This window comes from Enhydra lutris, unplaced genomic scaffold (assembly GCF_002288905.1).
Source record: "Enhydra lutris kenyoni isolate GAN:26980312 unplaced genomic scaffold, ASM228890v2 scaffoldscaffold13, whole genome shotgun sequence".
Lineage (NCBI taxonomy): Eukaryota > Metazoa > Chordata > Mammalia > Carnivora > Mustelidae > Enhydra > Enhydra lutris.
Genome location: NW_019154097.1, coordinates 48,669,505 through 48,683,758, shown reverse-complemented (window position 1 = coordinate 48,683,758; position 14,254 = coordinate 48,669,505). Strand labels below are relative to the sequence as shown.

Here is a 14,254-nt window from a genome sequence, read left to right as displayed (position 1 = left end):
AAGCTGGACGAATGGGACTTCGGAAGGCGCCGAGCGACGTGGCCCTGCGTTCCTGGCGACGCACCTGGGCCAGGTGTCACGGCCCCGCCCACCTGCAGTTGCTTTCCGCGGTCACGGCACGCCCCTTTCAGTGGTGGCTCCTCTGGGCGCCTCCGTGAGCTCGGATTGGGGTCCGCCCGCACAGCGGGAGCTTGTTTGCGTAGGGGCGGATGTGTGCCTTTGGAGCCGTGGCCTACACCATGCCCTCAGGGACGACCTAGAGCAGCATCCCGGGCGCACGTGGAGTGGTAGCCGGAGCCGCGCCGGTCCCCGGAGCCCGGAGGGGGCGGGGCTTCCTGGGCGCGCCCACGGGGCGGGGCTGAGCCCGGGGACCAATGGGGCGCGTGGGCTGGGGGGCGGGCTCCCGGCCTGGCATCCCGGTAGCCGCAGCTGGCTTTTCCGGCACCCGCGCCCCTCGGCGCGTAGCAGACCACCTCCGGCTGTCGGGTATCGCCCCCGGCCGGCTGCATCCTCCGGGTGGGTGAGTGAGCGCCCTGCCGCACCCGGGCTGTGGGGATGCGCCTGGCCGGAGAAAAGCGGATCTCGGCCCCCTCCAACCCGCCAGGGGAGAAAGTGGGCAGGAACCGGTGGGGGGAGGAGGACCCACCTTGTGTTGCTGGCCTGTGTCTTTGTTTTGGTAGTCGAGGGGTGTGTTTGGGTTGGTCGAGATTGGAAGGCGCCTTGTGTGGGTGGGAGGAATCTGGGGAGGCTGGGGGAAAGGAGCTGGTCTGATACGGGTTGGGAGGGAGGATTGATGGAGGGCGGGGCTTTGGAAGATTCGGAAATTCTTGTTGCCACGGATGAGGTGACTGCTTGGGGGAGTTGGGAGGGAGACAGCTCGGGACATCGGAGGAGGGGGTGAGGAGGGCTTCCTGCCCGGAACTCACTTCCCTTTTTGGGGGATTTGTTTCCTCTTGCACTGCTAGTTGAAAAGGGAGAGTACCTTTGCCTCTTCCCAGAGCCATTGCCATCCTTAGTCTCAGGGGTATGGGGGTCTGGGGGGGTCCCCAGGAGCTGGGAGGGGACTTGGAACCCAAATGCTAAGGGTGCAGCGTCTGCCATTGTCCCTGGAAGTGGCAAGGACCAGTCTGCCCCTCAGGAACTCTCTGAGTTGCTGGTGAGTTCTTGCAATTTTCCCTTTTGGGGAAGTTTCCAGGTGTTTGGTTAGAGATGTTTTTGAGGGGCTCTGTGGAGCTGCTTTCCATTAAGCAAACTGTCTTTTGCAGGCCTCATAACCCACTGGTGGCTTCTGCCTGCCCTCTGGCATGGCCAGCGAAAACTCTCCTCTGCTGGCCTACCGGCTCCTGGGAGATGAGGGGGTTGCCTTCTCTGCCAATGGGGCCGGGGGTCCTGGAGGGGCATCTGCCCGGAAGCTCTCCACCTTCCTTGGTGTGGTGGTGCCCACGGTCCTGTCCATGTTCAGTATAGTTGTCTTTTTGAGGATTGGTGAGTGGGGTGGTGGGGCTTCCTCAGAGGTGCAGTGGGGTGGGGGAGGGGTGGGACTGGGGTGAGGTGGGGGAAGGGTCCTGGGAGAAGCGGGTGGATGAAGGGCTTGGGGAGAGGGCTTCCCGTGGCCTTGTGTTCAGCTCTGCCCCAGCAGGTGACTGATGCTGAGGACCAGTGTGGTGTGGGGATGCATGAGCCACCCTCTCACCTGCTTTGCCTCTCCCATCCCAGGGTTCGTGGTGGGCCATGCTGGGCTGCTACAGGCTTTGGCCATGCTCCTGGTCGCCTACTTCATCCTGGCGCTCACCGTCCTCTCTGTCTGTGCCATCGCCACCAACGGAGCTGTGCGGGGGGGGCGGCGCCTACTGTATCCTCAAACATGGGTGGACTGGGGTCTGGGCTTTTCTGCCTGGTAGGGCAGAGGTGGGGCTGGGGCCAGGCAAGAGGGAGGCAGGTTCTAATGAACGTTCAGCAGGCAAGCCAATATGGGAAAGGTGACCAACATGGCTTTACACGTATGTCAGTGCTGGTCTTCTGTCCGCCAGGGGCTTCCCAGCTTCTCCCAACAGTCTCGTCAATTCGATCGTTCATTTTACGAATGAGGAACTGGGAGCTCAAGAGTATTAGTGACATGTGTAAAGCCACGTGGCTTGGGAGTGGCTGTGCCAGGCCAGCTTGACACTGGGGATGGTCCTGGTGCAGAGTGCTTTGTGCCCCAACCCTTTCTCCTGCTCCGTTTCACTTTCTTTTCCCTTAACGCTCACCTTCTCCTTCCACATTTAGTCATGATCAGCCGGACCCTGGGGCCTGAGGTTGGGGGCAGCATCGGCCTCATGTTCTACCTGGCTAACGTCTGTGGCTGTGCCGTCTCCCTGCTGGGGCTGGTGGAGGCCGTGCTCGATGTCTTCGGGGCTGGTCTGTGCTCCAGGCGGCTCTGCGGGTTTGCGGGGTTGGGGATTCCGTGGGCGACGTGCTCCATTAGCTTGGCTTTCTTGAGCACCTCCTGTGTTTCCCGCCTCCTGGGGACATCTGAGAGATGATCCTGGCCCACAGGCAGCTTACCCTCTAGTTGGGGAAGCCCAGGCTCACACCCCTAGCAAGATAGATGCTCCCCAGTAGGGAGGGGTAGGATACTAGAGGACAGTTGAGTAGGGGAGTGGGAAAGATAGCCTTTGAGGACAGCGGAGGCAAAGAGGGGGTTTGTTCCTGCTCTGATTCATGGTTGGGATCCCTCCTGGGGGTCTGGTCCTCTAACTCTCTTCCTTTTTCTTTGTAGACTCCATGAGGCCCAGTGGGCTTCAGGTCCTGCCCCAGGGCTACGGCTGGAGCCTGCTCTATGGTTCCCTGCTGCTGGGCCTTGTGGGTGGGGTCTGTACCCTGGGGGCAGGTCTCTATGCCCGCGCCTCCTTTCTCACATTCCTGCTGGTGTCTGGATCCTTGGCCTCGGTGCTGGTCAGCTTTGTGGCTGTGGGGCCCAGGAGCATCCCCCTGACCCCTCGGCCTGGCCCCAATGGCTCCTCCCTGCCGCCCCAGGTCGGCCACTTCACTGGCTTCAACAGCAGCACCCTGAAGGCCAACTTGGGTGGTGAGCTGGGCACGGGGGTGACAGGGTTCTCCGGGCAAGGGGTAAGCCCGTGTGGGAGCCGGGCCCTTGGAATCCCTGGGAAAGAACAGACATCAGAGAGAATCAGGGGGTGGAGGTCAGATCTCTGAACAGTGCAGGTCATTTAAAATCTGGCTAGCGTGTCTGGCCCAGTGGGGCGCCAGCATGACCACGAGACAGTTCCTGCCTTAGAGGAACTTTATTTGGTTGGAGAGATAAAATGGACATTCAGGAAACAATTACATCGCACAGTAAGACCGAGAATGATGCAAGTGGATGAGAGTCAGGCGAGGAGTGGGAGGAGGGGAGCCTGAGTGGGGGTGGTGCAGAGGTGGGGAAGCAGGTAGAGCTGGAGGTGGCCCGAGGTCGCTTGGGGATTTTGGGTAGGAGCCAGAGGGAAGGTGTCTCAGGAAGGAGCAAGGGTGAAGGCCTGGAGGGAGGAAGGAGGAGAATGGGGTTGGGGGGAGGAGGTGATGGGGCCCGCTGAGCCAGGGCTGTGGTGGGTCAGGGCTGGGGTCTTGGGGAGGGTGGTGGGGGAGGCACAGGGATTCTGGGCATGTGGGGAGAGGGTGGCAGGGCCAAAATGCCTGGATCCCTGTGAGTGGTACAGACGCTGTCTCCTCCCTGGGAACCATCCCTTAGCTGGCTACGCCAAGGACTACACCACGGGGGCCATGATGACCTTTGCCAGCGTCTTTGCTGTCCTTTTTAATGGCTGCACGGGCATCATGGCGGGAGCCAACATGTCAGGTGAGAGCCTCTGCCACCTGCCCCCTGTGGGCAGCCACCCTGGGCCCCTATGGGAGTGCTGAGGGCTCCGGGATGTAGGGCATGGGGAGGCCTGACCTCTGTCTTTCTCCTCCTCTCCCTCCAGGGGAGCTGAAGGACCCCAGCCGGGCCATTCCTCTGGGCACCATTGTCGCTGTCACCTACACCTTCTTCATCTACACCCTGCTTTTCTTCCTCTCCGGCTTCACCTGTGACAGGTGCCTGGGGAGGGGGCCAGCCTGGCCTTTGAGGGGGTAGAGCGGGGTGGTGGCACAAGGCTGCCACACTTGGATCACCCAGGACAGCACAGGCTGGGGGGCAGGTACCATCCATTGTCGGGGTGTAGGGAAGACCAAGATTGTTCCTCCCACCGGGAGAGAGAGGGCTCTGTCGCCACCACTGATAGGGGGACAGCTAGCTAAATGCCGGTTGCCAGCCTATAGCCCATATTTGCTGTGTCCCTGGGACTCCTGTAGTGCTTGGTTTCGGAGTGGGGGATGGCTTTCTAATCAATTTGTATTTCCATAAATATTTGGGTTCTGGTACAGATACTGTTAGGAATGTCTACCATGTGATGAAACCCGAAGCACCCAGATGATAACCGGAGAATGCCCTGTCTTTCCCCTCCGGGCACACATGATGCATTACAATGGGCTTTGAGTTTGGGACTGGGTCCGTGGAGAACACCCAGGAATCCCAGCTCCTCACCTCCTGCAGATTCAGAGCGCTCATCTCCCTGCGGCCCTGGGATGGGGGCCCCTGCGTTATCTGCGTTCTCCTTTCCTTCCCCCACCCAGGACCCTGCTGCAGGAGGACTACGGGTTCTTTCGTGCCATCAGCCTGTGGCCCCCACTGGTGCTGGTCGGTATCTACGCCACGTCGCTCTCAGCCTCCATGAGCTCGCTCATCGGGGCCTCCCGCATCCTCCACGCTCTGGCTCAGGATGACCTCTTTGGTGCGCCGTCCCCTGCTCCTTGCCTGGTTCTGTGTATCCACTCCCTGCCCCAACCCTGCAACCCCACAACAGTCTTTCTCAGTTGCCACTTGGCCCAGGCTGATGTGTCTGTTGCATTTCTGGTTGCGCAGGAGTGATCTTGGCTCCAGCCAAGGTCGTGTCCCGAACGGGGAACCCCTGGGGGGCCGTGCTCTATTCTTGGGGCCTAGTGCAGGTAAGCCTTCCTTTCAAGCTGTCTCTCCCCTTCCCCTAAGCCCCTCCTGGTTCTGCTTCCAGGACCAGGAGGGGCTTGGGCTTGGGCTGGGTGAGGGAACGACAGAGGCAGGACGAGTTGGCCTTTAGCCCGGTGGGGTGGAGGGCACGGGGGGGGCGGTCATGCACGACCGCCCAGCCTCTGGGTCCTTGTCTAGCTGGTGCTCTTGGCTGGGAAGCTGAATACACTGGCTGCTGTGGTCACTGTCTTCTACTTGGTGGCCTACGCTGCGGTGGACCTGTCCTGCCTGAGCCTGGAGTGGGCCTCGGCCCCCAACTTCCGGTGAGAGGAGACGATTCCCGGGTGCCCGGAGATGAAGAGGGAGGAGTGGGAGGACTCAATCTGGGGGGGCCGAGGCTGGAGATGGAGTGCAGCGGCAGGCCCCGAGCGCCCTTCTCTCTCTCCCCCACCCCAGCCCCACCTTCAGCCTGTTCTCCTGGCACACCTGCTTGCTGGGCGTGGCCTCCTGCCTGCTCATGATGTTCCTCATCAGCCCTGGGGCCGCCGGTGGCTCCCTGCTTCTCATGGGGCTGCTTTCTGCCCTGCTCACAGCTCGGGGAGGCCCCAGCAGCTGGGGCTACGTCAGCCAGGCCTTGCTTTTCCACCAGGTTGGTGGGGGCTCGGGGGAGGGTGGGGAGGGGAGGAGGCGGTGTGGGAAATGCCCCCCCACCAAGTAGGCCTCCTTTTGCTGTGGCTGGAGTCAGGGTTCTTGTCCGAGAGGTGGTAAGTGGGGGCTGCCCCTTTGAGCCCTTCCTCTCCGCACCTTACCCCTGACCCCAGGTGCGGAAGTACCTGCTCCGGCTGGACGTCCGGAAGGATCACGTGAAGTTCTGGAGGCCCCAGCTGCTGCTCCTGGTGGGGAACCCCCGGGGCGCCCTGCCTCTGCTGCGGCTGGCCAACCAGCTCAAGAAGGGGGGCCTGTATGTCCTGGGCCACGTTACCCTGGGAGACCTTGGTGAGTTGCCCCCCCTTGTTCCCTTCCCAGCTTCCTTCTCCCTCTTGCTGATTTGTGTTTTTTGGGTCCAGAGGCCTCATGCTTCTTCTCTGATGATGCTTCCAACCAGCCAGAACCCTGCCAAGACCTTTCTCTTTGGCCCATTTGGTATTTGGATTCCTGGAGAAAAGTACGTGGGTTTGGCCCACATCTGCCTCCTCCCTTCTCTGCAGACTGCCTTCCCTCTGACCCAGTGCAGCCCCAGTACGGGGCATGGCTGAGCCTGGTGGACAGAGCCCAAGTGAAGGCCTTTGTGGACCTCACCCTCTCGCCCTCCGTGCGCCAGGGGGCTCAGCATCTGCTTCGGATCTCTGGCCTTGGTGAGCTACTCCTCCCTGGGTCCCCTCGACACCCCCTCTGTGGCCTCTCTCAATCTCTGCTACTGTCCGCCAGAGAGTAAACCACAAACTGCAAACTCTGAAAAGAACTCAGGGTCTAATGCAGATAAGACACAGTGCTCAAGTTTAAAGATAATGGATGACATGAAAGTCCCAAGGAAATGCTTAAGGACTGAAGATGGGTGCCACTGACCGTGGTTTTGTTTTTTTTTTTTTCCTTGACCCCAACATTAGGGCACAGGCTCTGAAGACCATGTTGTATGTCTGGGGACAATGGGAGAATGATTTGAGGCTGGGGAGCTGCTCAAATCTAGGGCAGATGGTTTCTAGCCATCTGATTTCAAGACCGCTATGCACTAATGTGGCCGGGGACAAGATGGTATCTCAGCTGGGGCTTGGAAGGGGCGGAGGAGGAAGGGGTGGTGTGACATTGGCCTCCAGAGACTGCAGAGGATGCAGAGGGTATGTGGGGCTGATGCTTTCTGAGCGAGTGGAAGAATCCCTCCCTTTGCTACCCTGCCTTGGTGCCGAGGCCTCCAGCCTTGCACCCCGGCTCCTTGCAAACCCGGGCTGAGCTGCCACCTCCTTTCTCAATGCCAGGCGGGTGTCAGTCCCTTCCCTGAGTGCGTACTCCCTTCTCCATTGAGCTCCGGCTAAGGTTCAAGTGTTGGACAATATCCTGTTCAGGGTAAATCAGAACTCTGGGCAATGCTCAGGAAGGGGTGACTGGTTCCATTTGCAAGATCGGCTGGAGTTCATGCTGGCACAGGTGTTTCTGGGCTGTCGTCAAGCATTATTAGAGAACCTGGTGTCCCCTCAGCCCCACCCTTTGTGGGGGGAAACCGTGCCGGGAGATCACGGCTTTCTACCACATGGATCCTAAGGAAAACGATTCAAATGAAGGGAAAGGATTTCCTCTTAATAGGAAAAACTCCTCCTGGAGTGCAGACCTGGATTTATGGGTGGATTTTTGAGCAACCTGGTTCACGAGAAATAAGCCTTAGACAAGATCTGAGAGTCTTTCTGTAAATTTAGCCTCGTTAAAGTGGGCGGGGGGGGGGCGGAGGGTATCCAGTTTCTCCATGGTTCTTCAAAAATTTAAAAACCAGGACACAGACACACACACACACACACACACACAGGTCAGAGGCTCAGAGATTAGGCTCTGGTGCTGGGTACCTTGTGATCACCTGCGGACCCCAGGATCTCCTGACTGTGAGCCTTGGGGCAAGTGACTTCACTTCTCTGTGTCTCAGGTTGCTTATCTGTGAAAGGGGTGAGTAAGGAGTCCCTACCTCATAGTGTTGCTTCAAGCATGAGAGGAGTTAAAACACAAAGTGTTTTGAGCAGGACTAGCCCTGGGTTAGTGTGCAGAGGGTACCCGTTTCTTCCCCGGGGAGCAGGTGGGGCCTCACCATCATGAGTGGTCGGTAGATCAGGCCAGTTCCCTTCCTCCCCCAGCAGAGGCTGGGGTGCTGTCTCCCTGGGGACTGAGGCCACGAGCTTGCCTGTTGCCTACTCAGGGGGTCTGGTCGGCCCCATGAAGTCGGACCCTCCTCTCCCATCACGAGCTTGGAGCGGAGGCATCCACACTGCCGTGGACCGGAAGTGCTCATTAGTTCAGAAGAATCGCTCCTGAGGCGAACTTCGCCTTGGATTTACGTGGGGGGAGATGAGTCATGCAGATGCAACAAATAAACGCATGCAAAAGCATTTGGGAAAACGAAAAGTCATTATGCAAATGTGCATAATGTCGTGGGGAGAGCCTGAGCACGGAGCGAACGCCATACCTGATGGCTGACGTGTGTCGCTGACGGGTGCGTGTTAGCGTGGGATGAACTCAGCCGCGAGTGTGACTCCTGTCGGTTCCCTCCCAACCTTCCCCTCTCTCCCCCCAGGTGGCATGAAGCCCAACACGTTGGTCCTGGGTTTCTACGATGATGCTGCACCCCAGGACCACTTCCTGACCGACCCGGCTTTCTCTGAGGCCGCTGATGGCACCCTGGAGGGAGGGTCCCCAGCCCTGAGCACCCTGTTTCCTCCACCCCGGGCTCCCGGGAGCCCCCGGGCTCTGAGTCCCCAGGACTACGTGGCCACGGTGGCAGACGCCCTCAAGATGAACAAGAATGTGGTCCTGGCCCGGGCCTGCGGGGCTCTGCCCCCCCGAGCGGCTGAGCCGAGGGTCGGGGGGCACTTCTCAGCCGCATCACGTGGACGTGTGGCCCCTCAACCTGCTGCGGCCCCGGGGGGGGCCTGGCTACGTGGACGTGTGTGGCCTTTTCTTGCTGCAGATGGCGACCATCTTGGGCATGGTGCCTGCTTGGCATAGCGCCCGGCTCCGGATCTTCTTGTGCCTGGGGCCCCGAGAGGCCCCTGGGGCGGCGGAGGGGCGGCTCCGGGCACTGCTGAGCCAGCTGAGGATCAGGGCTGAAGTGCAGGAGGTGGTGTGGGGCGAGGGGGCTGGGTCTGGGGAGCCTGAGGAGGAGGAGGAGGGGGATTTCGTGAACGGCAGGCGGGGGGACGCTGAGGCAGAGGCCCTGGCGTGCAGTGCCAACGCCCTGGTTCGGGCACAGCAGGGGCGCAGCCAGGGAGGAGGGCCCGGGGGCCCTGAGGGTGGGGATGGCGAGGGCGGGCCTGCCACGGCCCTCACTTTCCTGTACCTGCCTCGGCCGCCGGCAGATCCTGCCCGCTACCCTCGCTACCTGGCGCTGCTGGAGACTCTGACCCGGGATCTGGGCCCCACGCTGCTCATTCATGGCGTCACCCCCGTCACTTGCACTGATCTCTGATGCCCGGGGCCTGAAGCAGAGGGTGCCCGGCTCTAGGGACCCACTTTGATTCGTGGATATGGAAGGGAAGGGCAGCCTCCCACCCATTCCACACGCAGGGCGTGGAGCCTGGTGGAAGGACTAGGGGATCCTGGGCTGGGCATCCGTCTGCCCCTGGGAGAGGGGCTCTCGTGCACTAATGCAGGCAGCTGTCCGGTCCCCACCACGCTGGGGGAGGAAGCCAGCAGCCCTCCCCACTGGCCTTCCTCCCTTCACTGGTGCCTTGATGGAGGCTGGGTCTCTGCTTTGACTCTTGGCTACCTCAGTCTCCCCTAGCCCAACAGACTCGCAGACCCCTTGAGGTTGTGATGTTTTTGTTCTGTTTTATTTTTCTAACCGCTGATCGTGAATAAAAGACCAAAACACTACGGGCTGGCGGAGCACTGCTGTGGGTGGGGGGGTGAAGGTGGGGCGGGAAGAGGGAGAGATCTATATGGGGGAGTGTGGGAAAGAGCCACACTGGAACGTCCCAGCGGCGAGGTGGCCTTGTGCAGGACTTGGGGCGCCAGTCTGGGGGGGACGGGTGGAAACGGAGGCGGCTGTGGAAGGCCCTCCCTGCTCGGCAGGAGGGGGCTGACTGGGGGAGGGACAGCGGTTTAGGGCCTAGGGGCCACGTGACCCTCCCCCAGGAATGCGGTGACGTCACCGGGGGCGTGGCTGTCCCCAAAATTGGGGAGGAAGGGGAAAAGAAAAAAGCCAGAAAAAGTTTCTTTCCTGGAGTTCCAAACGAGGTGTGGGACGGAAGAAGCGGTCAAGACCAGAGGCTCGGGACTACACGAGGCCTGACTGCTATCTGGAGTCCCCTGTTCCAGGCCATGTCGGGGCCCACCTGGCTCCCCCCAAGGCAGCTGGAGTCTGCAAGATCCCCTCAGGGGAGAGCACCCCCCCGAGGCGCCCCGGGGCCGCCGCCAGCCCATGGAGCAGGTAAGGCAGCCCTGGTGCCCCCGAGGAGGCCACTGGCCATTCCGTGCTCACCTCTGCCTTCTGGCTCCTGCCTCCTGCCTCCCGCCTCCCGCCTGTCCCTGCCGCCCCTTCCCTGAAGCCCTTCCAGCTTCCTGCTCCTCCTGCTGTGTTCTCGGACCCCAGGTGTGTGGGGGAGGGAGGAAGAGGGACCCAAGAGGGCAGCCTCCACACGTGTCACCCTCCTCTCCTTCCCTGTCCCCACCTTGGCTCTCTCTTCCCTCACCCCAGCACTTCAGCCCCACCCCAGGGTCAATTTTTGCCCCCTCCCATCTGAGCAGTGTTACCAGGCCCCCGGGGGACCGGATGATCGGGGGCTCGCCTGGGTGGGGTGCCATGGAGCACCCCAGCGCTCACAGGTGAGAACTGGAATTGGGGGGGTGGGAGGTGGGGGCACCCGGGGCAAGGGATTTGAATTTTCCCTGCTTTTGCTTCATCCCCAGGGGCTCCCCCCGGATAGGGGGGCCTTGCGTCCAGGGAGTCTGGATGCCGAGATAGATTCGCTGACCAGCATGCTGGCTGAGCTGGATGGAGGTCGTGGTCATGCTCCACGACGGCCAGACCGGCAGGTGCCCCCCCCCCCCGTCCCACCCCTGCTCCTTGTCTCCTGCCCTCCTCCCCATTCCCCAGCCTGGTCCCTTCTCTAGATTCTCAGCCCAGCCCCCCTCAACCTCCTCCCCCTCCAAGTGTGAGTGATGCATATGGGAGCATGGAAGAAGCTGGGCCACCAAGGCTTCTTGCTCATCAGCCTCTTGAACGTGGGCCCTTGTCAAAGCCCAGCGCTTACCTTGGGGTCACACCCACACGGGGGGGTTTCCTGCAGATGTGTGTCTTGGAACGGGCCTGCTCACTCCTGGTCTGTGTTTTTCCCCAGGCTTATGAGCCTCCTCAGCCCCATGCCTACCGCACGGGCTCGGGCTCCCTGAAGCCGAATGGAGGGAGTGTTCCTATTCCTCCCCAAGAGCTCTCAGCGTCCCCCTACGGGGGCCCCACTCCGGCCTCCTATGCCACAGCCAGCACCCCCGCTGGCCCTGCCTTCCCTGTGCAAGTGAAGGTGGCACAACCAGTGAGAGGCTGTGGCCCTCCCAGGCGGGGGACCTCTCAGGCCTCCGGGGCTCTCCCAGGCCCCCACTTTCCTCTCCCAGGCCGAGGTGAAGTCTGGGGGGCTGGCTATAGGAGCCACCGGGAGCCAGGGCCGGGGGTTAAAGAGGAGGCTGCAGGAGGAGGAAGAGGAGGCGGGTACGGGCACCAGGTAAGCCCCGGGTACTGGGATTTGGGCGTCCTCACAGACACTGATTGGGTGCAGCGGGGGTGGTGTTTCGTGTCCTGGTTGTCGGAGGCCCGGGGTGTTGGTGCTCTGGATCCCCCAGGGGTGTGGTGCTGGTCAGGAGATACAAGAGGGAGGAGCGGGAGCTGTACCTTGGCTCCTAGGGGTGCGCCCCCGGACCCTGGGCTGAGACCTCTTCAGATGAGCTTTCGGGTGGAACTGCCTGGTCCCCTCAGCGAGGCTGACAGCATAGGGAGCTCGAGGGAGGGCTGAATCCCTGGTTCCGCCCTCACAGGTCCCCCTGAGCCAGCCTCCTGAGGAGGAGCTCGAGAGGCTGACCAAGAAGCTGGTGCACGACATGAACCACCCTCCCACTGGGGAGTACTTCGGTGAGCGGGTGGACCGTAGGTGGGAAGAGCGGGGGACAGGGGACTGGAGAGTCAGAAGGACCGCCAGTCCACCTTCCTGATCTACGCTGATGGACCCTGTCCCTCCTTGTCCCCAGGGCGCTGTGGCGGCTGTGGAGAAGACGTGGTTGGGGACGGGGCTGGCGTTGTGGCCCTGGACCGCGTCTTTCACGTTGGCTGCTTCGTGTGCTCCACGTGCCGGGCCCAGCTTCGGGGCCAGCATTTCTACGCCGTGGAGAGGAGGGCATACTGTGAGAGCTGCTACGTGGTGAGTGGGTGTGCTGGGGGCTGGAGTCAGCAGCAGCAGGAGGCGGGGGGCTTCCATCTAAGGTGGGGGACTAGATGTCCAAGCCCCCAAGAGGAACGGAGCTCAAAGCCAGGGGATGAAACTGATAGGAAAGAAGGGAGAAAAGTAGCAAAATCTGGCTGCTGGAGGGAAAGGACAAGAGTCCTTTACAAACGTGAGACGTTTATTTTAGAGTTAAGGGGATGTATGTAAAATTCCCACACCACTACCCCCTAGCCCCACAGAACAGCCATTCCTATGGAAGGAAACCGAAGCTCAAAGACAAAAATCACTTCTCCAGGAAGTCGCGGTGCTGGGACTTACACTCAGATCTGTTCAAGGCCGCTTTTCCCTGAATCCCTTGCAGGGAGCTACGAAAACAGATGGGTGGGCCGGCAAGGTGCCTGCCTGGCCTGAGCCGCCTCAGCCCTGAACTTCCCACCCTTCTTCCTAATAGGCCACCCTGGAGAAGTGCTCCACGTGCTCCCAACCCATCTTGGACCGGATCCTGCGGGCTATGGGGAAGGCCTACCATCCCAGCTGCTTCACCTGTGTGGTGTGCCACCGTGGCCTTGATGGCATCCCTTTCACAGTGGACGCCACGAGCCAGATCCATTGCATCGAGGACTTCCACAGGTCAGGCCGCATCTCCCATCTTTGTCTCAGGATGGTTGACCCTCCCCATCTTCCTCATTTCTCCTTCATGCCCCAGTACCAGCCTCTCCAGTTTCCCACCCCTGGCTTTGTTTCTTGTTACCCGTCTCTCTCTCTCTTCTAAGATCCAATACCATACCTCGGGCCTCTTCCATTCCCTCGAGTATCCGACCCTCTCTGGGTTCCATGGTTAGTCCCCTCCAACTCAGGGATTTAACAACCTTCTTGGTTCCCTTCCCCCCTCCCCGCAGGAAGTTTGCCCCACGATGCTCGGTGTGTGGTGGGGCCATCATGCCCGAGCCAGGTCAGGAGGAGACCGTACGAATCGTTGCTCTGGATCGCAGTTTTCACATCGGCTGTTACAAGTGCGAGGTCAGGGGGCCTGGGCAAGGGGAAGGGGAAGTTCTTGGGGGTCCTGAGTGCTGGGTGTGTGGAACCCAGGGCTCCGGGCCTGGTAGAAAGCTGTTCCTTCTGTCTTAACAGGAGTGTGGGCTGCTGCTGTCCTCCGAGGGCGAGTGTCAGGGCTGCTACCCGTTGGACGGGCACATCTTGTGCAAGGCGTGTAGTGCCTGGCGCATCCAGGAGCTCTCGGCCACCGTCACCACTGACTGCTGAGTCTTTCCAGAAACATTATAACATTCCCCCTTCCCCTCAGCCACCCTCCCTGACATCTGCCTTTACAACTTTGTCACCAAATGCTGTCTCTTCCTCTGGTCGTGAAATAATAATTCCTCAAGTTTCCAAAATCACCTTGTCTCATCTGATTCTCACAGCAGCCTATTGCAAGCACACCTGCCGCGAGTGTCTGTATTTTTGTAGGAGAAGCCATCTCAGATTGCACGTTCCCTGATGGCCAAGATCAGAACCTGGCTGGGTCTTCTTAGACCTAGTTTTGCAATGCCACTAGGCACTCTTGCAGACGTAGTTACTTGATGTAAAGACACCCCACGTCTTCGTACTTGGAGTGAGGCTGCAGCATGCCCTATTAAGCCTTTACACTCCGCTCCCCGGACAGGGACTTGGCGTTATCTGCGGGGTTGGTGGTGCATTTAGACTGCGTCTGTCGATCAAGACCTCAACCTATAACCAGGCCGACCAAGTACTGGTTCGGGAGAAGACAGGTCTGCCGGCTTTGCCTACAAGTTGGGGCGCCCCTGTGGCAGAAGAGCAGTAATAGGGGTTTGTAGGTGGTAAATACCGAGCCGGCAATAAAGCCGGGCTCTCTGGCGCAGCACAAAATGGTGGGAGATGCTTTAAAATGGTTGCTCCATCCTGCTAAAGGCCTGCACTCCCCAACTCCGCGCCTTGCGCCAGAAGAAGGGGAAACATCCCCGCTTGAGGGCAGGAGGCTCCCCGAGCAGAGTGGGGGGGGTCAACAACTGGACACGAACTGGTTCAGGCCCCGGACACATCCGAGGTAGGGCAACCTTAGACTGCGGCCAGAAGAAAGTCTCCT

General features: G+C 60.5%; 2 protein-coding genes across 3 annotated transcripts; both read left to right on the top strand.

Moving 5' to 3' along the window:
- Nucleotides 1-626: 626 nt before the first annotated feature.
- On the top strand, nucleotides 627-9,592 carry LOC111145620 (solute carrier family 12 member 9). Its single transcript, XM_022500646.1, is given in 16 exon segments — nucleotides 627-1,156; nucleotides 1,266-1,485; nucleotides 1,717-1,835; nucleotides 1,837-1,852; nucleotides 2,269-2,400; nucleotides 2,762-3,070; nucleotides 3,731-3,838; nucleotides 3,963-4,074; nucleotides 4,654-4,811; nucleotides 4,943-5,025; nucleotides 5,222-5,346; nucleotides 5,480-5,672; nucleotides 5,845-6,019; nucleotides 6,232-6,378; nucleotides 8,295-8,554; nucleotides 8,556-9,592. Coding segments are annotated over 15 exon segments (2,748 nt in total). The 5' UTR covers nucleotides 627-1,156; nucleotides 1,266-1,304; the 3' UTR covers nucleotides 9,186-9,592.
- Nucleotides 9,593-9,632: 40 nt separating this feature from the next.
- Nucleotides 9,633-13,538, top strand: LOC111145624 (thyroid hormone receptor interactor 6). 2 transcript variants are annotated; one of them, XM_022500655.1, is made up of 9 exons: nucleotides 9,633-10,148; nucleotides 10,416-10,543; nucleotides 10,628-10,753; nucleotides 11,059-11,436; nucleotides 11,747-11,840; nucleotides 11,957-12,126; nucleotides 12,602-12,780; nucleotides 13,050-13,170; nucleotides 13,282-13,538. In XM_022500655.1, exons 1-9 carry the CDS (start codon nucleotides 10,040-10,042, stop codon nucleotides 13,411-13,413), a joined length of 1,437 nt encoding a protein of 478 aa, XP_022356363.1. In that variant the 5' UTR covers nucleotides 9,633-10,039; the 3' UTR covers nucleotides 13,414-13,538. The 2 variants fall into 2 exon arrangements, with proteins under 2 accessions (XP_022356363.1, XP_022356362.1); XM_022500654.1 differs by having other exon boundaries at nucleotides 10,416-10,753.
- The last annotated feature ends 716 nt before the right edge of the window (nucleotides 13,539-14,254 follow it).